The 24,141-nt window shown below is 44.7% G+C and overlaps 1 protein-coding gene across 2 annotated transcripts in view; it reads left to right on the top strand.

Moving 5' to 3' along the window:
* Window positions 1-24,141, top strand: part of USP22 (ubiquitin specific peptidase 22) — a 107,624-nt gene that overhangs the window by 47,917 nt on the left and 35,566 nt on the right. For both annotated transcript variants that reach the window (XM_068146595.1, XM_068146594.1), the window contains one exon: window positions 3,742-3,843. In XM_068146595.1, coding sequence (XP_068002696.1) covers window positions 3,742-3,843 — 102 coding nt within the window. The remainder of the gene's footprint in view (window positions 1-3,741; window positions 3,844-24,141) is intronic.

Raw genomic sequence — 24,141 nt, 5'->3', positions numbered from 1 at the left:
TTAGCTGCCTAATGAATGGCATATTAAATATAAATACATATGAATGCATATTTATGTGAACATGCACATTGCATCTTCTGTCTCTGGAGGAAAAAATCTGTAGCTTCCAGTGAAGAGGGAAAATAAAGGAGTAGACAACAATCCATTTTAAATTACAGGAGAGACTTTTTCTTTCAAGTCATGGTAGAAGATCCTTTGCTTTTTGGCTTTTCATTGTGAAACTCTGTGTGTTTCCCCCCAAATTTACCTAAGGAGTGAGAAGGGGACATCCATGGGAGAAATAATGGAGAATTAGATCTTTTTATCTTCTTTCTTCATTGCTTCACTCTGTCCCCTCTTTCCCATGGTGACTCATGGTTATCTGAAAGATTATATAAAGAACCCTTCTTCCTCCAAACTGCATGTCAAAATCAATACAACCCCCAAACTCAGTGTCCTGGGTTCATACTTCTGTCACAGAGTTAGTTTACCTAAGGTAGTGTTGTCAACATGAAGAGCTTCACAAGTGAATCCAGTCGGCGAGAGCTGAGACTGGCTTAAAAACTGAAGTGTGAATTTTGTGTGTTGCCTCCAAACTTCTGTTCACAGTGCTTGTGGAGTATTAGTATGTGTTTGAATAGATGCTCACATCATAACATGATGCCTGGAGAAAGAACTTTAAGAAAAACCCCAAATAGCATGAGTTTCATTTCGTGCTCCTGCAGTAATGTTAATGCCTCCCGTGACGAGTTCCCACGTCCGGCTGTAGTTCAGGGTTATGTGATGTAACTCTGAACAGGTTGCAACTCTACCCTTTGTTTTTTCCCCTCTGATACTGAATAATGAGGGAGGTGAGAATCCACAGAGCCCTGAATTTGAATGAGTATTTGGATTTGAGGGAGGGGAGGGGGAAAAATGGGTTTGCTGAATTATAACCAAATGAACAACTTGCAGAAACGATAACTTGCAGAAGTGTCGCTTACATAAACTAGAGCCTTCATCACCTTTCCCTTCACTCATCCATATGTCCCTGGTAAAGTCTCTGGAAAAATGACAATTTGTGTACTTGACCTATAATGAGATTAATTCTTGGATGGAGATTTCAGATGCTGACTTGAATCTGTGGCTGGTTTTTTGTAGCATCATTTTTGCAATGATGAGTTTGCGTTCCTCTAACGCTCCTTTCCTTTAATCCCACGTGGTAACCTGTGCATGCTCTGCAAAGCTTTGTGTAAGGTTGCTTATTACTGGAGTTGTTGGCATGTTTGTGGGTGTTAATAAACCTTTTATTAAACCCTTTCCCTTATTTCTTTGGGATTTTGTTAACTTTTAGACACCAAACCATCCCTAATAAATGATTCTGTTGTCCTTTCCCTCCCTCCCCCCTGCCCTTCAAGTTTCAAAAGTAAAAGCCCCTCAATATTCTTGTTAAATTCTCTGCCTGAAACAGAACACCTTTACATTTCTGTCTGTGACTTAACCTGTGCTTTTTTTTCCTAATGGAAAGCTTCTGTAAGAAAGTTGGTTTTGTTGCTGGTTTTTTATCCCCCCCTGCCTGTTTTGCTCTGTGTGTGTCGTGGCACTAACTGTAGAGGGTTTCCTGTTTGGTTTAACTTCGTTTGGATTGAGCAATAATTGATTTACCCAGAATCCTGGTGGAGATACCTAGCCTTGCCATGTTTAACTTTGGCTTGAAGAGCTGCTCTTGTGAAATGCTTTGGTCCCCCTGCTCTGCAAGCATTTAAGCTATATAATTATATATAGACATATATAAATATATATGACCAGTGCCGCTGACGTGCTATTGCATGCCGGAAGTCGAGCGCACATGTGTTTCCAGGTGTGAGTTTGGATACATTTTCACTTAAACATTCAAAGGGGTGGGGTTTTGGTGGGTTTTTTAAACCATGATGAGACTTCATCCCACTGTCAGATGGTGCTAACTGTGTTTGGCCACGTTTAAACTGTGCTGAACCCAACGGGCAAGAGTTCAAGTTCACAGCTGGCTGCTGCGATCCCTGGTACTCACACTGCACTGAAAAGGATGTTCAGCTTTTTCACAACCCAATTCATGTAAATCCCTGAGGGATACAAATACAAAAAGGGCTGCTGAAGACATCTAATACAAAACTTGTTGGGAGCCAATGTTCTGTCATATGTCAACTGTCCATATGTGCGTCTCTACAGTTGCTTCATTCGTTTGCCTATGCATCCTGTGTAGTGTGTTCAAAGCATTGCAGCTGTTTTAGCTCATCAATCTGTTACCCAGTAATTAGTTTCCTTTTCTGTTTTCCTGGGTGTATAGCTTGATGCTGAACCTTGGATAAAAGAAAGGGACTGTGTGATTCTGGTATTCTTACTTATGCTTCTTGCATAATCTGTTGTGGAATCAGATGGAGTGGGATGGGTGCATCCCTGTAAACAACAACTTTCTACTCCTCAAGAATCCCCAAATTGAAACCTTTTATTGCTAGAGCCCCCAGGGTCAGTAGTAGCTGTGAATTGAAGGTGGTTGGGTGGGTAGCTTCTGACACGCATAGCTATTGCTGAAAATGAAGATCAAAGAGCTATTAAAATTTAATGTATATTATGCAGAATGTGTAAGCCTGTAGCTATATCTTCCACTCTCCTCCTTTTCAGATGTATGATTTATAATGTGTTTTCTGTAGCACAGCAGCACTGTTTCTGCTCTGTGCATTCTGTGAAAAATAACTCTTAATTGACTTTAATCCTCAGTTTTAGTCTAGATTGCCTCTCATCTTACTATCCTTTACTTTTAATGCTGAGATGCTTTTTGTGACTCACTCTAATTGACCTTGCATAGTAACTTCTCTGTGCTACATAGAATGCTGCAGCAGTACTTGGCTGGTCAGCAAAAAAAGCCTTCACTCTTTTTCTTGTGTTGGGTTTGCACTGAACACAACCTTGTGCTTACTTAAGATCTACTCTCTGTACAACTCACCTGACTCACTTCTCCTGCCCTTTCCTTTGAACAAAAGAAATACATTGGAAATACACTGTTGGTGTTCAAAGAGAATAATGACACATTTTAGTTGCAGCTTATGAGTAGGGGTAGTTGAGTACTTTGAGAGCTTGGTTGGTTGGTGAGGGGAGGGTTATGTTCAAACCTACTACAAATTGCATTTTCAGATGGTTAGACACGTCAGCAAAGTGACTCTCAAGTGTTAGAATGTGCTAATATCCACTTCTACATCTCTGCTTATAAGGAGAGGTTGTTACTCTCTAATGGTAAATCTGAAGACCTGTAGTAACTGTTTAGTATATCAAATTACTAAAGTCTGATGTTCATCTGTTAAAGTCTGTATCTGTCCATTAAGTTGGGTCAGTTTTGATTAGTATATTGAATTAATTGTCAGAGATGAGGGTTGAGATTCCTTGGTGGTCCTCTATATTCTCCTACAATCATGTGGTGGTTCTGTCATTTGACCTCCTCTGAGCACTTGTGGGTAACACTGAATTTATTCTTGTGCTCTTTTTAACTGAAAAGAGAATTAAAATCCAATAATGGAAACTTTCTTTGGACTAGACATTCTTTGCAAGTAAGCAAGTGCCTTTCTTATCAGGCCTTGCTTGTTGGAAGCTTGGTTGATACCTTCCTGAGGCTAAAAAGAAATCAGTCTCTTGCAGTTGTATGTAGATTGGATCTAACTTAATGGACAGCATGTTGAAAGTTTTTACTTGAACAGAGTTGTTAATCCTTCTACTAAACAACTTCCTGAAACTTTCTTTTCCTCTGCTTAGGCATTGGAGAGAAGTATTCAACATGGGAGCCAACCAAACGAGAGTTAGAATTGCTACGACACAACCCCAAGCGGAGAAAAATAACCACAAACTGCACCATAGGTAAGGGCTAGAAAGCCTTTCTGGAGCGGATTCTCAGCCACTTTGATGTTCAGCTGTCTGTGTTTTTCTTCCAGAAATACTTTCACCCTGAGGTAACTAGTGGATAACACAATAAATGTCTTTTACCCTGCCTTTTCTCACTGTAGAAGGATATCTGCTCTGTTGCTTCAGGTACTGATGATGATTCATCTGTGTAACAGCTACAAAACAGAACTTGTTCTTTAATGTCAGTGTATACCCTTAAAGACTTTAACACCAATCAGGGATGCCACTTCAACTCAATCTTCATCAGAGATCCTGTGCAGGTGTACAAAGACAGATCCTGTAGCTGATATGTATCCTTAAGTATAGCAGCCTGTTGTTAAACCTGATTTTAGCAGAGAGAATAAGCACAGTGGTGGTGTTCTGCTCCATGTTCTAAACTCCAAATGGGGTCTCTTCAATTTCATACTGACTGAAAAGATGTAACTTGCTCTTCAGTGTGTGTGAAAGAGCAGTTTTTAAATGCATCTTAAATGTTTAATGTTTAGTGTTCAGTCCTCTGGAGCAAAGAACTCTGAAATGGAGGTGCACCTGCTTGTGGCTGGCCAGTGTTTGTTTGGGTAAGGGTGATGAAAACAAACACAGTTTCCCAGGTCTTTTTCTGCTGTCTTTAGGCTGGGGGGATAACAGGGTTAAAACCAGCTTCCTGACAAGCTCCAACGAAGATTATTGGTCACTGAACTCTACTGTTAAATGCACAGCAACACTCTAGTGGTGAAGGTATAAGGTCAGAGACATAACTACAGACAAGAAACTACTGGAGAAGTGTTTTCATGCTTCTTAAGCTGCTTACTGGTTGATGAGAACACTTCAGCACATTTGCCTTTGTCAAAAAGACACGGGACATAATTGCTCAAACATCTGAGGTCATGGTTCTAATTCAGCAAGGCATATTTAATCTGAAATATGTGTATATTTACTTGGAAAACTGGACTAAGAAGCACAGAGTGAGTTGACAGTGCCTATAGAATGGTAATCCTGAAGAAAAGACCTGTGCACTGGCAAGAGTGGAACAGGGCAGTTGGAAAAACATCTGACTTTGGAAACTTCAAGCAGCCTGGTTAAAAACAACGAGGCAAAGATTGCTTGCCTCATCTTCACACTGGGATTTTGTGTTGTGTGAAGCTGCAGTATATTTTCCATGTGAACATAAGAGAAAAAACTTGCACTGAGAGGGTGACAGAGCAGTGGAGCAGGCTGCTCAGAGAGGTTGTGGGGGTCTCCTTCACTGGAGACATTCAAAACCCACCAGGATGTGTTCCTGTGTGATCTACTCTAGGTGATGCTGCTCTGGAAGGCAGGGGTCAGACTGGATCACCGAAATCACAGAAACATTCAGGTTGGAAGAGATCCTCAGGATCACCAAGCCCAACCAATAACCCTACTCTACAAGGTTCACCCCTAAACCATATCTCCAGGCACCACATCCAAACAACCTTTAGACACATCCAGGGTTGGGGCCTCAACCCCCTCCCTGGGCAGCTCATTCCAGTGCCTGACCACTCTTGCCATGAAAACTTTTTTCCCAATGTCCAGCCTGAAACTGCCCACTGGCAGCTTGAGGCCACTCCCTCTTGTTCTATCACTAATTACCTGTGAGAAGAGACCAGCAGCAGCCTCTCCACAAGGTCCTTTCAGGTAGTTGTAGAAGGCCAGGAGGTCTCCCCTCAGCCTCCTCTTTTCCATACTAACCATCCCTAGCTCCCTCAGTTGCTCTTTGTAAGATTTATTCTCCAGGTCCTTCCCCAGCTTCCTTGCCCTCCTCTGCCCTGGCTCCAGCACCTCCACATCTCTCTTGTATTGAGATACCTAAACTGGACACAATCATTGCAGGTCCCTCCCAAGCCCTCCCCTCCCAGGCCTCTGTCGTTGTGTAAGGGCTGTCGCAGATCACTGACGATAGCAGAGCCGCGCAGGGCAAATCGAAAAGGTTGCTGGAATTTTGAAGGTGAAGGTGACCTTTCTGAAGGCTTGAAGAGCCTTTCTGTGTTGCTCTTTCCAATCCTGAGGATTGCTATGCCTGCTCTTAGAGGATTTGAATTTTTTCAGTCTGTCTAAGAAGGCCGTGTCTGGTTGCATGAAATCTCGCCCAGCGCCGCGCGGGCAGGGGAGCGCTGGCAGAGCGCAGGGGAGAAGGGAATGACTGATCTCTTTACTTCTGCAGGCATGCTTTTAATAATTTCTCCTACTGAGCCCTGAAGCTGTCTGTGTGCTGAGATTTAGAAAGAGAAAGGGGGGTGGGGGGAGAAGAGAAAAAAAATTCAAAGCACCCAGGAGACATAATGCAGTTTTGGGCTCCAGTTAAAAGCAAAAGACTCGCTTGCTTTCACAGAAATACATCGGGGGTTTAGCTGAAGCAAGAAAAGACCTGCCATTGTCCTTGAGCCTTTTCTCTGCCATCTAACCTGCTGCTAAATATATAGCTGCTTCAGAGTCTTTTCCCCTTCACTTTGCTCCAGTTGATGTGTCTGTTTGCACTTTCTGATCGGTGTAGAGCCTACGTGCAGATGGAAAGGCTGCAATCATCTGGACATTCCCATTTCTCCCTCTTTCTAATACTCAATTCTTTAGACATCAAGTTGCTAGCAATCCCCCAACAGATATTAGTTGGTCCAGTTTATCTTCTGAGGTAGGCAAATGGCTTAAAGAGGAGGCATAATGTCCAGGTTTATTGCTCCTGAAAATGGAGGTGCTGTTGATAGCCATCTAGAATAACCACTGCACATCTGTTGATCAGCTCTGTTTACAAAAGACTCTGTTAAAGCATCACCAGCTGCCTCCTAGGTATAAAATGCTCTCTGCAAATCTGTTTTAAGAGGAAGGCCAAGGAGTGTTTGCTGCTTTCTGTCTTGCCTCCAGAGATACCAATGTCAGCGTGGGGCTGGCATGTTTAACAGCTTTGTGGTGACCTTCTGAAATGGTTATTGTGCCAAAGCCTGCTCCAGCATTTGTGTAAGACAAGTCTGTTAGTATTGGAGCTAAAGGAGGTGGGACAGGACTTGGAAACCTGGACAGGAATGACCTTGAAAGGACATGCTTAACCTACATGTGAAGGGCTTGCATGTGATTTTTGAGCCATAACAATAAAATGTATTGAACCTGATGCAATTCCGATCTGGACCAAACTTATGTGGCAAAATGGTTTGTTGTAGTTTCCTGTTCCATCAATAGTACTTGCATGAGGGTCTTGAGTTGACTCTCTTACTCTGTGGCAGAACCTTCTTTGTACATAAGGGGACTTATTCATTCCAGAGTGGTAGCAATCTCATGATGCTTCTTAAACAGCTGGATGTGGCTGCTACGTTTTTGAGCTGTTTTAACTTTTGTACAGCTGCAGGAGCCTTTGTCTTCCATTGGCACCATAAATGAAATCTACAGAACCCTCAGTCAGGAGCTGAATGTGTTATAATGGAGGATTGAACTGGCAGTTAATCAGGGGACATACAGTGCAAAACTCCTGGTTTCTGACTTTGCAAATGAAATGATTTCACTCACCTCACAGTTTGAAACTTTGTGAATAAGAAATTCCTTCTTCAATTTCTCAAACTACTCCACACAGAAACCTCCCCAGCTTAAACAAAACCCATACCCCAAAGTCTGTGTGTTTCCATCTCATTGATAATTTTCCAGCTAGTAAGAAGATAGAATAGGCAACTTTGCTTGAATTACTGTTTTGCCATTGAGCAAGAGGAAAACGCATGTGGGGGCACTGCCAGAGGCTATAGAAACTGTGCTCATTCCTGCCTTTGAGGAGGTAAACAAAGGACTGTTCCCAATGTTGCACATAAGCATCTTCAAAGTGACTTGGAACACCCTCTAACCAGGTGGAAACATTGAACTATGTCCATGCAAGAAGCTGTTGATGAAACCCAGTCCCACAGTGTGGGTTTTGCAAGGCATTTAATACTGTGATGTCCAAGCAGATTTGAAATGCTGGGGGGTTGTATTTCAATGCATTCAGGAAGGGTCTATACTCTACTTTGCCCACAACCATCCACTCTTGGGTGGCAATATCAGCTCAAGAGATTCTCAGACCTTGCTGTGCCCCAGGTGCTGAAGTGTGCTGTGCTTTCCCTTGTGCTGGCGCAGCTGTTCTCGGGTGAAGTAGGTCAGGCTGGAGCAATGGCAGGGTGTGGGAAATTCAGAAGGAAACATTTCTGTCCTGAAAAACTTGTCTAGCTCTGGAAGAGGCTGCTCTTCTGACATGCACAGGGCAATGGTGGAGCCTTCATCACTGGAGGGATTGAAAAGCTGTGTAGATGTGGTGCTGAGGGCCATGGTTTAGTGGTGACCTGGCAGTGCTGGGTTAATGGCTGGACTCCACGATCATAAAGGTCTCTTCTAACAAAACAATTCCATGATTCTTTGAATCTTGGCCTAGATTAGTCAAGATACCTATTCATAGACATGTTCATCTTGATTTTTGGATTGAGCTGGTGTTTCTGGTGTCCTATGAAGACACAATTGTATGGAGAATAAGATCTAACAATTACTCAAGGAGATTGTAACTGCATAAATGGAAGATCTAATTTTGTCACTCTCTTCTTGCCTGGGAAGTGGCTGCCCCTGGCAGGGGAGGTGAGTGACCAAGTTCACAAGCTAAGTTGTTCTTAGGGAGAGGGGGGTAGGACTGAAAGTGCTGCAGTGTCTTTGGGGAGCTGTTTTCCAGAGCTCATCTTGCTCTGCTGTCATTAATATCCCCAGCAGATCACTTCTCCTGGGTGCACAGTGTATTAGCTCGGGATCAGCTGGTCTCCCGATTAGCATCTGATTTAGCCACTTTGTGGATAAAGATTGGTATGTTAACAATAGGAAGAATTAGACTCCTGAGGCACAGGGATAATCAGCAGGAGCCACGTGGGATTCCCATTTGCAGTGCTGCAAAAAGGCAGAGGGGATGGTTTGTGTCGGAGACTGAGCAGATCCTGCTCAGCAAGAGCGCTGGGGTGGGGGGAGGTGGGGAGTAGCAGGTGGGTTTTGCAGCTGTGCAGTGCTGAGCACTGTGATGTGACAAAGAGCAGCATGAGTGGAATAAATATTGCAGCAGAGCTCCTGTGTGAAGGTGGCAAGGGAAGAGGAACAGTGGCCTGGAAAATATTTCTGGTTCTCAAAACAAGCCACCAGGAGCCTTCCAGCTTCTGCTGAAGTAGCTGGAACTTCCAAGGTGTTGAAGCCAGCACCAGGACTTGGAAGCTTCTTGTGAATGCACCAGCTTTGTGGGGTGCTCTCTGTAGTTGTGTGCGCTACTTGAGGTAGCTTAAATGGAAAAGTGGAATGAAAACCATGGCCTGGCACAGCATCAAATTTCTAGCTGTCACTTAAGTGTAGAAGCTATGACTTTGTAAGCAGCAGTGCTCCTGTATGTTTGAAATCATGAGCACACAAAGCACACCTTGAAGAGAAGTCTCTTTGATTCTCAACTTTTTTTAGTCTGCTGTGTGGTGGAGGAAAGGAAAACTGTCTGTAAGGCTTCTCAGGTGAATGTTTCCTCTGACTATTTATTTTCCCCCCAACTCTCATTAGAGTGGTTGGCTGGTTGGAAAACTTTCCTAAAAGGCTGGGTTGGGGGTGGGGAAGGAAAAAAAGAAGGGGGAAAAAAAAAAGTAGTATTTAGCAGGGAGGTCTTTTCTTGGGTTAACTTTTGCAGGAGTTCTTCCTCTTGGACTGAGTTGTGTAATACTTTTCCTAGGCCTAAAATTGATAAACCTGACAGTAAAAAATAAAGGAGAACTCCTCTTCTCTCAAAGTTTCCAGAGAATTGTAATTAAAAACAGAGATGTGACTCTTACACCAATTCTGAACCAGAAGCTGTGATTGACTTGCTGAGGTTTGCAGAGATTTGCTTTCAGAGAGTCCTGATAGGCTTCCAAAGTTTACCTCTTTAATCTTAACAACTAAACCTTCCCTCTGCAGAAGGCATTTCCAAAAGAAGTTGATCCTTCAGTAACCTTTTTGTGTATTGATTGTTGTCTGAGAGCATATCACCCAAGCTGGTGCCAGAGAGCTATTTGCATCACTGCTGTAATGTCACTCTGACTTATCATCACAGCAGGCACTGCTTGAGTTATCTATGATTTAACTGCTCCTGGGTGAGCTTAGGGACACAAACATTATCCCTGCAGTCCCTGCAGTGTTTTCTTGCTTGGAATGGACAAACTTCTGCTCTAGAAACTTTTGTTACAGAAAGTAAGTTATCTTACCCCTCATGTTTGAAGAGCTTTCTTCAGGAAGAGACCAGATGGGGTGCTTGGTGCCATGGTTTAATTGATTAGATAGTATTGGATAATAGGTTGGACTTGATGATCTCAAAGGTCTTTTCCAACCTGGTTAATTCTATTCTATTCTATCTCAGGCTTGCTTCACTGAGGAATGAGGGAGGGTTTCAGCTCTTGCTATCTCTGTATTCAATTGCATTTTATGCCCTGTGAGAAAGGACATGAGCTGATGTCTTTCAGTGTATGTTGTCCTGTTTGTTTCCATTTCATGTTATGGTTTTGCAGGAGCCAACTCTTCAATGAACATTGGGAACCAGACTCTGAAAGGCATTTCTGATGAAAGCAGGAAGAGTGTAATTATCTTCCTTCTCCCCTTTCTCCACACTGATGCTATGCTTTAAGCAGAACTGACAATATACTTCTCTCTAATACATGCTAAGGGTGAAGGCATACACTGCAACTGAGGTGAAAGCTTTCTTCCATCAGGGGACAATCCTTTCTTTCTGTTCATCCTTGTGTATGCTTCCCCTTAATTCCAGCCACATGGTCCCAGGCTCTCCTGGGCATTCACTCTTGTGCTGTCAAGCTGGTTACAGTCTGTTCAGTTCATTAACCTGGCAGGAAACATTGTGCTTTTTGTTGGTGGTGGTTTTGCAAGAGGAGTGTGCTGCTGTGTCACAGCACTCAACAGCTCCATGGAGGTTCTGACATGCACAAAGCTGGCCTGAGGAGGGGATGGCACAGAAAGGGATATGTGGCTGGGAGGAAGGGAGAGCCTCCTTTTGCTGACAGCAAGCTGTAGTTTCATTTGTCTTCAGCAAAGCCAGGAAGGATTAACTACTCTTGGATTGCCACCTTGAAATGAAAGAGTAAGCCAGGAAGTCAGTTTTAAACAGAAAATGAACTTACCAGGCTTTCTATGTAACTAAGGCAAACTTTGAGAAGCTTGAATCAGTGATCATGTGGCTTATATTGTTGCATATTTAACTTCCTAGCCTTTTAAAGTAATGGTACGTAATGAATTCCCTAGGAGGAGAGGCTGAGGGAGCTGGGGCTGCTTAGCTTGGAGAAGAGGAGGCTCACAGGAGACCTTCTTGCTGTCTACAACTACCTGAAGGGAGGTTGTAGCCAGGTGGGGGTTGGTCTCTTGTCCCAGGCACCCAGCACCAGAACAAGAGGACGCAGTCTCAAGCTGCACCAGGGGAGATTTAGGCTGGATGTGAGGAAGAAATTCTTCCCAGCAAGAGAGATTGGCCATTGGAATGTGCTGCCCAGGGAGGTGGTGGAGTCACCATCCCTGGAGGTGTTTAAGAAGAGCCTGGATGGGGCACTTGGTGCCATGGTTTAATTGATTAGATGGTTTGGGTGATAGGTTGGACTCAGTGATCTCAAAGGTCTTTTCCAGCCTGGTCTATTCTATTCTGACATGAATTAATAAGCTGAGGAAACTTCACACATCCAGAGCAGATCCACTAGTAGTATTTGGTGGCTGAGGAGTTAAGGGTTTCATACAGACTTTAGGATTAAAAACCCCACTGGTGGCTCACATTGAGCTTCTCATCCACCAGCACCCCCAGGTCCTTCTGCCAGACTTCTAACTCCAACCTGATTTTTCCTCCTCTGGGCTCTTTAAAAGTGGATCTGTGATTGTTGCTGCTCCATACAGACCAGGTTTGGTTTGCAGAGGTTGTTACTGACCCCCACACCTCATTTTTAGTTTACAGTTTCCCCACTTAACTGTCCTAAAATTCTGTTCTGCACTTTTCCAGGTGAAACTTCAGCACTTGGATCCACTTAGGGAGCAGCACCAAAAAAGCCTTTTTAATGTTGTTTTTTTTTTCCCCTCCCCCATCTTAGGTGCTGATTCACCTTTCAACTGTAAAATGTTTGCTGACTCAGCTATTTGCTTCACCTATCTGTAATGGTAGAGTTTTCCCCCACCCCTACCCTGTGCTGCACTTTCTCCACTAAGCCATTATATAACTTCAATATGCAGTCAAAACATGAAGCTTTTCACATGAAAAATGCAGCAGATGTTAGGCAGTTGTTCATCAGCTGCTTGGATGGCAGTGGGAGTTTGCTCATCAGGAGAAATCCAACAGCAGTGTGTGGGCAGAATTTGATTCTGACCCTCTGAGCGTGGTAACTGTGTTTAGATCAGAAAAGCTCTTGTGTTGTGCTGGGGGTTTGGTTTGTGTTGGTTGGTTGGCTTGTTTTGGCTGGGTGGTTGGTTTTGTTGAGGGCTGCTCTATGTTTGGGGGTCTGGTTTGGTTTTGGGTAGCTGGTTGTTTTCGTGGGCTTTTGTGTTTGTTTGGGGGTTTGGTTTGTTTAGGTTGGTTTATTTTGGCTGGTTGGTTGGCTTTGTTGAGGGCTTTGTTTGGGGTTTTTGTTTGGTTTTGGTTAGTTGGTTGTTTTTGTTGAGGGCTTTGTTTGGTTTTGGTTAGCTGGTTGTTTTTGAGGGCTTTGGGGGTCTGGTTTGTTTGGGTTGGTTGGTTGTTTCTGTGGAGGGCTTTGGGGTTTTTGTTTGGTGTTGGTTGTTTTTGTTGAGGGCTTTTTGTGTTTGTTTGGGGTCTCTGTTTGTTTGTTTTGGTTAGTTGGTGGGTTTTGTTGAGGGCTTTGTTTGGGGGTTTGGTTTGTTTTGCTTGGTTGGCTTATTTTGGCTGGTTGTTTGGTTTTGTTGAGGGCTTTGGGGTTTTTGTTTGGTTTTAGTTGGTTGATTTTGTTGAGGGCTTTTTTGTTTGGGGGTCTGGTCTGTTTGGGCTGGTTGGTTGTTTTTGTTGAGGGCTTTGTTTGGGGGTCTGGTTTGGTTGGTTGGCTTATTTTGGCTGGTTGGTTGTTTTTATTGAGGGCTTTGGGGTTTTTGTTTGGTTTTGGTTAGTGGGTTGCTTTTATTGAGGGCTTTGTTTGGGGTTTTTGTTTGGTTTTGGTTAGTTGGTTGCTTTTATTGAGGGCTTTGTTTGGGGTTTTTGTTTGGTTTTGGTTAGTTGGTTGCTTTTGTTGAGGGCTTTTGTGTTTGTTTGGGGGTCTGGTTTGTTTTGGTTGGTTGGCTTATTTTGGCTGGTTGGTTGTTTTTGTTGAGGGCTTTGTTTGGGGTTTTTGTTTGGTTTTGGTTGGTTGTTTTTGGTGAGGGCTTTTTGTGTTTGTTTGGGGTCTCTGTTTGTTTGTTTATTGAAAAGGTTTCATGAAGGCATTTCTTTCCAGTAGTGTTTACCTAACTTCAAAATAATCCAAACAGTGGATGCTTACAGCAAATCAGATGTGCTAAAAGGGTCTGGAGTCTCCCAGAACAAAGAGCAGAGCTCTTGAACAGCTAACCCTGAGCTAAGCAGGTGGTGTCTCTCGTTCTCTGGACCACACTCCACCAAGCTACAGAACTGTCACTCATCCTTTCAGTAGCATTCTGTGGAAACCAAAGCTTTCCCTGAGCTGGAGGATGTAGTTTTGCAATGCCAGCATGCTTTCAGAATCTCTACATGAGGAGCCAGATACCTTCTGAATTAGCCCCTGTAGCCACACTGATTGCATGTGCCTGTTGTCTTCTCATGGGCAGTGCTGGAAGGTGTCCAGAGAAGGGCCACGAGGATGAGCAGAGGGCTGGAGCACCTCTCCTGTGAGGACAGACTGAAGGAGTTGGGGCTGTTCAGTGTGGAGAAGAGAAGGCTCTGAGGTGACCTAATTGTGGCCTTCCAGTATCTGAAGGGGGCTACAGGAAGGCTGGGGAGGGACTGCTCAGGATATCAGGGAGTGATAGGACTAGGGGGAATGGAATGAAGCTGGAGGTGGGGAGATTCAGGCTGGATGTGAGGAGGAAGTTCTTCCCCATGAGAGTGGTGAAGCCCTGGAATGGGTTGTCCAGGGAGGTGGTCGGGGCCCCGTCCCTGGGGGTGTTTAAGCCCAGGCTGGATGAGGCTCTGGCCAGCCTGATCTCGTGTGGGGTGTCCCTGCCCATGGCAGGGGCGTTGGAACTAGCTGATCCTTGTGGTCCCTTCCAACCTTGACTGATAGTATGACACACCCTTGGCATCAGAAGGTTCTTTCTCTGACTGTTAAAAAACCCAACCCAGCTGAGCAAACTTTCCTTAACCACTCTGTTTTAACCTGATCAGCTCCATGGCACCGTGGGGAGCGCGGCATTTCCAACAGGGCCACCCATCTCTGTCTCAGTTTTGTTCTTTTGTGGGTTCTATTTACTCTGACCTTCCATTCTGCTCTTTCCTATCTGCTTCTAGAGTTGGGCTTTGTGTGGACAGGAGGTAGATTCAGTATATACTGAGGAGGGGAATATGCATAAACAGCATGTGGCTGGGTGTGCGTGCTGCGGAGCGTTGGAAGAGCTCCGTGCCAATTCATCAACAAATCATTTGTGCATATTAATCTGTTTGGATGCATCTAATTCCCCTGGCAGTTAGCCTGCTCCTTAAGTTATTAATTTGTGAAATCTGCTTGGAGGAAGGGTAAAAACTTGTAGGCAGCATATGGTGTGATATTGGGGGGAAAGGAGGGGTGTGAATTTGATGTTGTCAGTTTGGTGGGAGTACCTCTTGTTCTTTAAAGATGCCATCTGCACAGGATTCTCACTGCGAGCCTTGTGCTTCTGTGCAGATCGTGCAAGCTCTCACTGAGCTTTTAAGTTTGGCTGCTTTGGGGGAGGGCAAAGAGAATATTTTATTCTGGGCCACCTTTTCAAGTATTTTTTTTTTCCCTGTATGGAGGCTTTTGGTTTTTTTTTTTCCCCTCTTTGCCATATAAAAATACACTGAAGGATCTTAACAACTTAAGTAGCTTTTAAAGGCCAGTTGCCATAATGCTCCATATTGATCATTCATTTGTTTTGACAAACACAGTTCCTGTTCCTTGCCTGCTACTGTGGTTTTTGTTGCTGTGTTTTGTGATGTTGAGGAGTCTTCTGTCTGTTCTCCCTGACCTTCCTGCAGTTATCAGATTAATTATTCTTTTCATGCTCTGGCTCAGAGGACTTTAATGCCTTGAACTGTACTTTGGAGGCTGTGTGAGACAGAGCTGCTCCTATGATTTCTTTTTGTATGTGGTTGCTTTAGGAGCTTCTCATTTCTTTTTTGAATGTCTTTAAATTCATTTAGCTCTGTATCATAGTATTAGTCAGGGTTGGAAGGGACCACAAGGAACATCTAGTTCCAACCCCCCTGCCATGGACAGGGACACCCCACACTAGATCAGCCTGGCCAGAGCCTCATCCAGCCTGGGCTTAAACACCTCCAGGGACGGGGCCCCAACCACCTCCCTGGACAGCCCGTTCCAGGGCCTTACCACTCTCATGGGGAAGAACTTCCTCCTCATGTCCAGCCTGAATCTCCCCACCTTCAGCTTCATTCCATTCCCCTTAGTCCTATCACTACCTGAGATCCTGGGAAGTCCCTCCCCAGCTTTCTTGTAGGCCCCCTTCACTGCAGTGTAGCACCACACTTTGTAAGGGTCTGGCTTCCTTGTTCAACTGAGGTATTTACTGCAGTGCATAGGTCTGTATGCACCATTCATGTCATGTCTTCTGCTCCTTGGAAACAGGCACCTTTCTCTTGCTGCTTTTTGATCCTCTAGTTCTTGATGTGGTGGACAGAATTAACCAGGTTGGAAGAGACCTTTGAGATCATAGAGTCCAACCTATCATCCAACACCATCTGATCAACTAAACCATGGCACCAAGTGCCTCAGCCAGGCTCTTTTTAAACCCTTCCAGTGATGGGTACCTTTGGGGAGTGCATTTTGTTTCACCTTTCTGCTCCAGCCAATTGATCTGTGTGTGTTCCAGGGATCAGATAATCTGTTCTGAGTATCAAAGCATTGTGTGATTTATTCCCAGTGCCATGTAGGAAAGAGGTTTTCTTCTTCTGCATGTTCTGAAAATGTGAGATCCAGATTGTCCTTCTGCAATCCCCAGTGTGTTCCCTTGCATCAGCCATTGGAACAGGCTGCCCAGGGAAGTCATGGAGTCACCATCCCTGGAGCTATGTAGATGTGGCACTGCAGGACATGGTTCAGTGGGCACATCAGTGTTGGGCTGATGGTTGGGCTCAATGATCTTTGAAGTCCTTTCCAACTGTAGGGATTCTAATAGAGCCTGACAGAGACTGCATCAGGTTGAAGCACAACAGACAAACTGTGTTCAGTTCAGTCATGATATGCCAAGGTAAGAATTTGGAGGATGGAGGGGTCTGGTACAAGTTCTGCTGCAGAGTTTGATGTCTCTTTCAGCCCTACTCATTTCAGCAGAGAGAATCAAATGGGGTGAAATGATTGCCATGGATGATGATTACCTGCTGTACAGCTTGCTGGGTTTGAGAATGTGATGCAGTGGTTTCTCCTTGAGACACCTGAGAGGAAGAAACAATTCTGTGGTGCAGATGGTCAGTCATAATGCTGGAGATAAGAAGTTAGGGATCTAAATCCTCTCATTTTCTGTGCTTCTGAAGAAAGCAACCCCTGACCTTTATTTACAGAGTGCTCACAGGGCCTCTTCCTGCTAGGTGGCTTACCAAGAGGTTCAAAACTAATCTGGTGTATTGCAGAGATCCTTGGCTTTAGCTCCCCTTGCTCCTCCTGCCTCACATTTATTTTAAGCTTGAGCTTGGCTATTGGTGCTATCAAATTCCTGTAGAAGCCTATTACACTTAGAAGTAGTTCCAAATCAGTTTATAGGTGTGGATTTAACTGCATCACCTTAGTTTGGGCAAAGGCCTTCTCTTGGCACTTAGAAACAAATAAAATCCAGGTCACTCTTAACTCTTCTACTACAAGGCAGCCTCTGCTCTAGCAGGAAGAACAATTCCATTTCCCAGCCTGTCCTGGAGAAAATTGCTCCTGGAATTTGGTTGGGTTTTGTTTTATCCTACCCACCCCTTCTGGAGTTGTCACATGAAACTTCATGAGGTTTTATCAGGATTGCTGTCATGTCCTGCAGCTGCAAGACAGCAAAAATGTTTACTCTAGAGGGAAATGCTTTGACTTGTATTCTGATCTTTTCTTTCTTCCTCTAATTGTGATTAATTTGGGAGAGTGTTGGCCAGACTTGGTCCACAGAAGGCTTTTGTCTTAATTTATCTTTTCCCTCCTTGGGGGGGGGGGGGGGGGGGGAGGGATGTGGTTGATGCCATACCCACTGAAGTGCAAAGCAATTTCCAGTAGGATAAAAAAGCAGTGATACTGCAGCATCTTGGACAAGGAGCTTTTGTAAAGCTGTTGCTGTTTGAAGTATTACAAAGACATGATTTGAAGGCAGGAGCTCTCACACTGCTGCTAGAGGAGCTTATCTGGCCATGCCACAGTGCATGGGCATCTTCTGACTTGATGTGGTTGCAGCTCTTAAACTCTGCATTAGTTTATTTGCTGAAGTGATGCTGGAGCAATTCAGAATGGAAGTGCAGCAGGGGAAGCTGCAGCAGCTCATCCCTGGAAAGGTTTAAGAACAATTCAGAGAAACATGCCAGGTATAATACAGGTAGCTGGAATTCTGCTGTGGGGTAGAGGGACAGACCAAGTGACTTCTCAAGATCTTTCACAGCTGCCTTTCATGTGATTTCAGTGGAAGAGTCAGTGCACTTGTCAGTGAGTGGTGTTGTCCAAACCCCTTTGTTTTGCTTTGGAAGCATGCTTCTGAATTTAAGTTCCCATTTCATACTCAGCAGCCCTTGTCTTGCTAGAGACAGCTTCTCTGTTTGCACAGGCTATATGAAATATTAACCTCAGGAGGTTGGTTTGTTTGCATTGCCAGATAATTTAGGAATGCTGACTCATTTTACCAGGCCAAGGGTGTGCACACATGAGCCTCTTACCACCATATCAGAAGGATGAGAACTTAAAGGACACGGAGTGCTCCTGTCTTGTCTGGGTGCTTGGTCATAACCCAAGCAGACAGTTACTGCCAAGTGAACGGCAGCCTGTAACTTCACAGCCTGCCTTGCTGTGCCCACAGCATTCAGGGAGCTCACTTGCCTTGTTTGAAGTGCCTGAAGCCTGGAGAAACACATGAAAATAAGTGTTCTTGGTCAGTGACCTCCATTCTCCAGGAGGTGCACAGAGCTTGTGCACCACTGAACTCACAAAGTACCCCCAGGTAAATGAAACCCTGGGGAATGTGCCCTGAGGCAAAGAATGGAAGCTCCTCTGAGCTGTGAAGTGCTTCATGGTTTGTCATCACTGTGAATTGGTTCAAAGCTTCTAAGTGCAGTAGAGTGAGTGCTTTGTGCCTGGCATGCTGTGTATGCCCAGGAGTCATAGTCTGGCTTGAGGGCTCTGTTTAATCTGCAAAATAGTACTACAGAATGCCCCACTTTGGGCCTTTGGTCACACTCTTGGTAACTTGTCTCATCTCTTTGGAATGGCAGCAAGTTATGTCAGGGGAGGTTTAGGTTGGACATTAGGAAAATTATACTGAAAGGGTTACCAGAGTAGAACAGGCTGCCCAGGGAAGTGGCTGAATCACCATCCCATGGCTGAATCACCTTCCCTGGAGGTATTTAAAAGCCATCTAGATATGGTGCTCAAGAATGTGGTGTAGTAATGACCCTGGTAAGAGCTGGACTGGATGATCTTGAAAATCTTTTCCAGCCACAGGGGTTCTGTGATTGTTTGCTCCAAGGATGTCACTGGCCCTTAGGTTCTCCCCACAATGGGTGTCCAGGCAGCATGTATGGAAAGGCTGCTCTGCTGCTCTGAGGAAGAAGAATCTACAGTAAAGCTTCCTTGGTAGTCATTGTTAGAAATGGGTGTTTTCTTCCCACATCTGGCAAAGGTAAAGGTAACATTCACTGACTCTTGCCTCCATGTGTGGCTGCTTGTTTGTCTATCATTACTGGAAGTTCTTTATTTAGATAAGCTACAAGCATGTATCTCCTGTGCTGAGCCTTTAGTAAGCTGAGTGTTGCATGATTGCTTTTCACTGGAAGGTAACACAGGACAGGGGAGCACTGCAGAGCTCCTCCAGAACTGACTTGGAGCTCTGCTGAGGGCTGTAAACTCGACATTTTTCCTGATACACCCTCAAATACCAGCTCCAGGCCATCTCTTTGCCTTGGCCCACTACTCTTTTTGCATTGCTGAAGTGCCTGAGTGATGCATTGAGCCACAAATGCAAAAGCTCATACACAGAATACCTACACAGTCTAAAAACGACCTTGAGGACAGCCAGCAGCCCTGGTTTTAGCAGCAGCTGTTACCTGTTCTCTGTCCCTTCCTGAGTGGCAGCAGGACAGTTAATTCTGCTTTCCAGAGCTATGTGGTAGGAATAGGGCTACAGGCATTAGGGCTGCTGCTGTTCTGCTACCTAACCTCTGGCTTCTGGACAGCTGCTTGCCCTGGAAGTTTATTACAGTAGAGGAGATCTGAGAGTGGTTCTCTGAGACAGAGACCTACAGTTCTTGCATCCCTCCATCATTCTGGCACTGGCCTTTAGTTCTGACCTGCTATGAGCTGTGTGAACCTGCTCAAACAGGTCAAAGACTTATCACTGTTTGCAAGGGAAGAATTCATCCCCTCAAGGTGAGACTCTTTTTTTCTGTCTGATGGGCAAGGTGAACCATTTCACTGTGGAATCAAACAGATGCCAGCTCAGGGCTAGGGGAACAGCCCTTTTGGCACTGGTGAGCTGTTAAAATGGGCTTAGCTGTTGTGTGGAGATGCCCTCAGCTTTCCCCTCCCTGTCAGAGCTGGTTCCTGTGCTTTAGATCATACCTGGAGGTGTGAGCAGTCACAAGATGAAAAAGTGGAGGGGGTGTCACACACCTTTTCTGAGTCAGGGTCAATGTGCTGGGACATTCCTGATGGCTGACAGAGCTGCTTCTGGAATCACTCCAATAACTGGGAGTCCAAAACTCCCCTGTTGCAATGTTTGCTAACTGAGAGACAATTACTTTTAATATCTAATTAAATTTCACTTCTTAGGAGCTGAGTCTCTTTTCTTTATTATAGCTCTGGTAGGCCACAAGAGTTAATTACAGTCCTCTTTGCAGTGACCTGTAACACACTTGAAAACTGTCATCCTGGCTGTTCCCCCATCAGCACTCTCTCTATTAATTAATTAACCCAACCAGTGGGTTCTTCAGTTGTTTCTCCAGTCCCCAATATTAATTTCATGCAAATTTTCAGTCATGTTCCCCTCCCTGGTTTGCATGCCTCCCTTTTAAAATAGGTGCTCAATTCCAGACATCATGCAGCTGAGGTTTTCCTGTCACCAGGGCAGAATAATTTCCTCCCAGGCCTTCTCATGTTCCTCTTCAGTGCCAAACTGCTGTTAGTCTCAGAGCTGCAGCCCTGGTATTAAGTCGTTCAGGTTGAGCTGCTGCAGCCATCGCTCCTGCCTTGGTGTTTGTCCACTTAATTGTTCTTGTTTCCTACTTCACAATTGGTTGTATTGAGTGCCATTGATTTCAGATAGTTTCTCCCATTTAACAACTTGCTCTGGAATTATTAGTCTGTCCTCCAATTACATCTGCACTACCTTGATGTACTTTGTCCCTTCTGGAAGTGTGTATTATGTAAGTATTTATGTGATGTCACTGAAGCTATTGAATAAAAACAGTGAATGCAATCAATTGCTCATTAAGTCAGAGGGCTGGGCATGAACTAAGTGCTGGGAAAACATCATTGGTGGCTTGAGCCACACTAAGCCAGTGCAAATTCAGCTGAGGCTCAGAGCAGCAGGAACGTGCACGGTCTGTAAACACTCCCAACACCTTGGCCTGCTGCTGGGCCTCCAAGGGAAAGAGCCTTCCAGGAGGGACTGGGGAGTGCACAGCAGAGGCCCTGAGTCTGGTTACATAAAGAGTGTAACCATGTTTGCTTGGGCTGGACTACCTTAATCCTGCCTGTGCAGGACCACTGCTGTTGTTTTTCCCTCGTGGTGTGGATAAACTTGATCCCCCCATGCTATAAAATATGTCCATCTCTGCTGCTGAGCAGATGCAGCCAACATTGCCATGCATATGCCCTCCCACATTGTTATGGGTAGGTTGGTACCTCTTGGCAACCTGCATGTTTTGGGGGACATTTTAAAGGAGAAAAAAGGTAAAACCAATGACTTTTGAATGGTAATCTTAAGATAAAAAAGGATGAATCTCCAAATTCTCCTGTGAATGCTGGAGTTGTTCCAGAACTGCACACAAGTATGCCAGAAACTACCACAAATGAGAGCTGGAGTTGTCATGTGAACCTAAATAAAGCACCTGAGCATGTGTCTGTGTGTTGCATTAAAGTCATAACACTCAAGGTGAGATTCTTCTTACAGGCAGCAAACCTGGGAGATAGGATCTGATGTGTTTGGGTGGGTTTGAACCACTTGGTAAGCTGAAAGGTGGGGAATTGCCTCTCTTAAAACAACAAACAAAAACCCAACCAAGAAACCCCAACAACCAACTCTTGGCCAGTAATGGGTATGTTAAGAACATCAATCAGAGGTCAGAGCATGTAGTTAAGGTCACCACTTTGCATTCACTGCATGGGATGGAGGAATTCCACTGGCTCTGTCCAGCAGTGATGTGTTATAACAACTTTCTGGGTTTGGGTGGTTCATCCATCTTTGTCTCCTGGTGCCAATAAAACACAGAAGGAAGAACAGTTACTATATTCTGCTTCTTTCAACAGCTGATGCTTTTGCTATATGTGGGCTGTCCATGGTGTGTATTTCTTTCCTCCACTGTTTAGCAGCTTTTGTAGCTGGACATGAGGATTTTCAGCTGAAAACAGGCTTGAGGACAATTCTCTTTTGTACACAGGAGCAAACTTCTTTCTATTGAGCAATCTGTTATTTCACTGCTAATGGAAACAATGTGGTGATCCAGAATTCTTTTGCCAGCAATGGGAAGGTTGGGGATGGGTTTTCATTTAGAATGCAAATACTTCTTTTTTTTCCCTCCCCTCCCCTCCCCTCCAGAGAGCCTTTTCTGATTTAATTGCCTTTGTGGCTGGGTAGAGGTGGGTGAACTCAGAATTTATGGTTCAATGCATAATGCAGTGTTATCTACAATAGTCCTGTAATTTATTTTCTCTCTATTAACACTTACTCTTTATAGTCTTCCACTGACTGCTTCTGTTTGCACTTCCCTGTTTTAAATCAGTTTTCTCTATGTTCTTCTGTTCATTTCCCAGAAGAGGGAGGGTGAGGGGGAACACGCCAACACTAGATCCATGTGTGTAAGGAAAAACCCCACCTGGTTACTCTGGTGTGTTTGGGTAGGACAAGCAGTGGCAAAAACCCCAAACCAGGTGAATTTACTTCCTGCTCTAATCCCACTACTCTCCAGAGTGGCCTTCATTCATGAATCCCCAAAGTGATGGGAGAGCAGGGCAGAAACTAAAGATTGCCCTTCAAGAGGTGTGTCTGCTGGGGCTTCTGGATGAGATGGGGCTGCACTGGATTCCTCCCAGTGACAAATAGAAGTACTTGTTTGTAATTAAAACAGGAAAGAGAAATCTAGATTTGTATAGCAGCATTATGTGAATGCAATCTTCCTCTGCCAGCCTCCCAGAGCTGCAGGATTCAGCATGGCCTATGAGTCGTGCTGCACTGACACAGAAAGGCTATTTAAGAAGAATATTTAGATAATGGAAGGGTAGGATATAGGAAAATTATTAATCTAGAGAATATAACCTCTGTAGAAAAAAAAAAACTGTCACCACTCCCAGGCTGTGTTTGCTGAAGGTAGAGATCCTGAATTGTTAAGTTAGTTTTAAGATCATGTGATTGAAATCACAGAGTGGTCATGTAGCCCAACTGCCCTGCAGTCAGCAGGAGCATCCTCCACTAGATCAGGCTCTGACCTTGAAGATCTCCCGGGATGGGGCTGTAACTACCCCCCTGGGCAGCCTGTTGCAGTCTTCCACCACCCTCATATAAGGACATGTTCCTAACATCCAATCCAAATCTCTAATTGCAAACCATTGCCCCTCATCCTGTCACTGCAGGCCTTTGCAAACAGTCCCTCTGCAGCCTTCTTGTAGCCCCTGCAGGTACTGGCAGGCTGCTATTAGGTCTCCCCAGAGCCTCCTCTTCTCCAGGCTGAACACCCCCAGCTCCCTCAGCCTGTCCTTGCAGCAGAGGTGCTCCAGGCCCCTGATCATTCTTGTGGCCCTCCTCTGGCCCTGCTCTATCAGGTCCATTTCCTTCCTGTGTTGAGTGTTCCAGAGGTGGATGCAGCACTCCAGGTGATGTCTCCCCAGAGCAGATACTTTCATTTGACTTTCCTGCCAGCAGCAGCTTATGGAGCTTTTTTAAGTTGTTGTCAAAACACTTTAAAATCCAAGTGGGTCAGCAGGAAGTTGGTAAAAAATGCCTTGTAGAATGCATTTCTGGAGCATTCAACTCCGTGTTCCTGCCTCTACAGCTGTCAGTAGGTTTCATGCAGGTGCTGGAAAGGATGCTCTAGGTGGTGTGGTGCAGAATGAATTCACCAGAAAGCCCATGGATATTACTTATAACTCAGGTGATGCTCTTTAGTGCCACACAGTGTTTTGCATTTCCTGTGTAGCCTTGGAATGTCACATACCTGCAGACTGCTGCTCTCTGAAATGAGTATTTTGTTTGTCTTGAGAGTCATTGCTGATGGAGTTAGTGACAGCAAAAGGATGCTGCTTCTGGCATGCAAGTTGAACTGGCCTGGCTGGGGCCAGTGTCTGTAACAGATCCGTCCTGGTGCTGTGCGTTGTGGTCTGTACCTGAAATGTGAGAGCTGGGAGAGAATTTGGGTTAACAAGTAGGTAGGGTGGCTGTCCCTGAAATTCCTCTCTCAAAAGATGCTGCAGCTCTTGTGGTTTGAACACAGGCTGGAAATCCAAAACTGTTCTAGAAGCCTTCCTTGCTGTGCTGTTTGTTTCCACAGGTTATGGTGAACTCCCTTTAAATATTTCAGTGTGTGCTTCCTCGGCTCACACTGACTTCTGATACTGTCTGATGGAGCTTCAAGAGAAACATCAACACTAGGTGGGAAACTGGGACCAAAAAGACCTCTTTAGGTGTTGCCAGCTTGTGTTTAATGTAAGAGTGATCTCAAGCTGGCTGTGCTGTGGTGCATTTGAA

The sequence above is a fragment of the Melanerpes formicivorus genome, unplaced genomic scaffold (assembly GCF_026170545.1).
Source record: "Melanerpes formicivorus ecotype bairdi unplaced genomic scaffold, bMelFor1.0.p_v2 SCAF_14, whole genome shotgun sequence".
In the NCBI taxonomy this organism is placed as follows: Eukaryota; Metazoa; Chordata; class Aves; order Piciformes; family Picidae; genus Melanerpes; species Melanerpes formicivorus.
The sequence above is the reverse complement of the archived record's forward strand: the minus strand, read 5'-3'. Positions and strand labels throughout refer to the sequence as shown.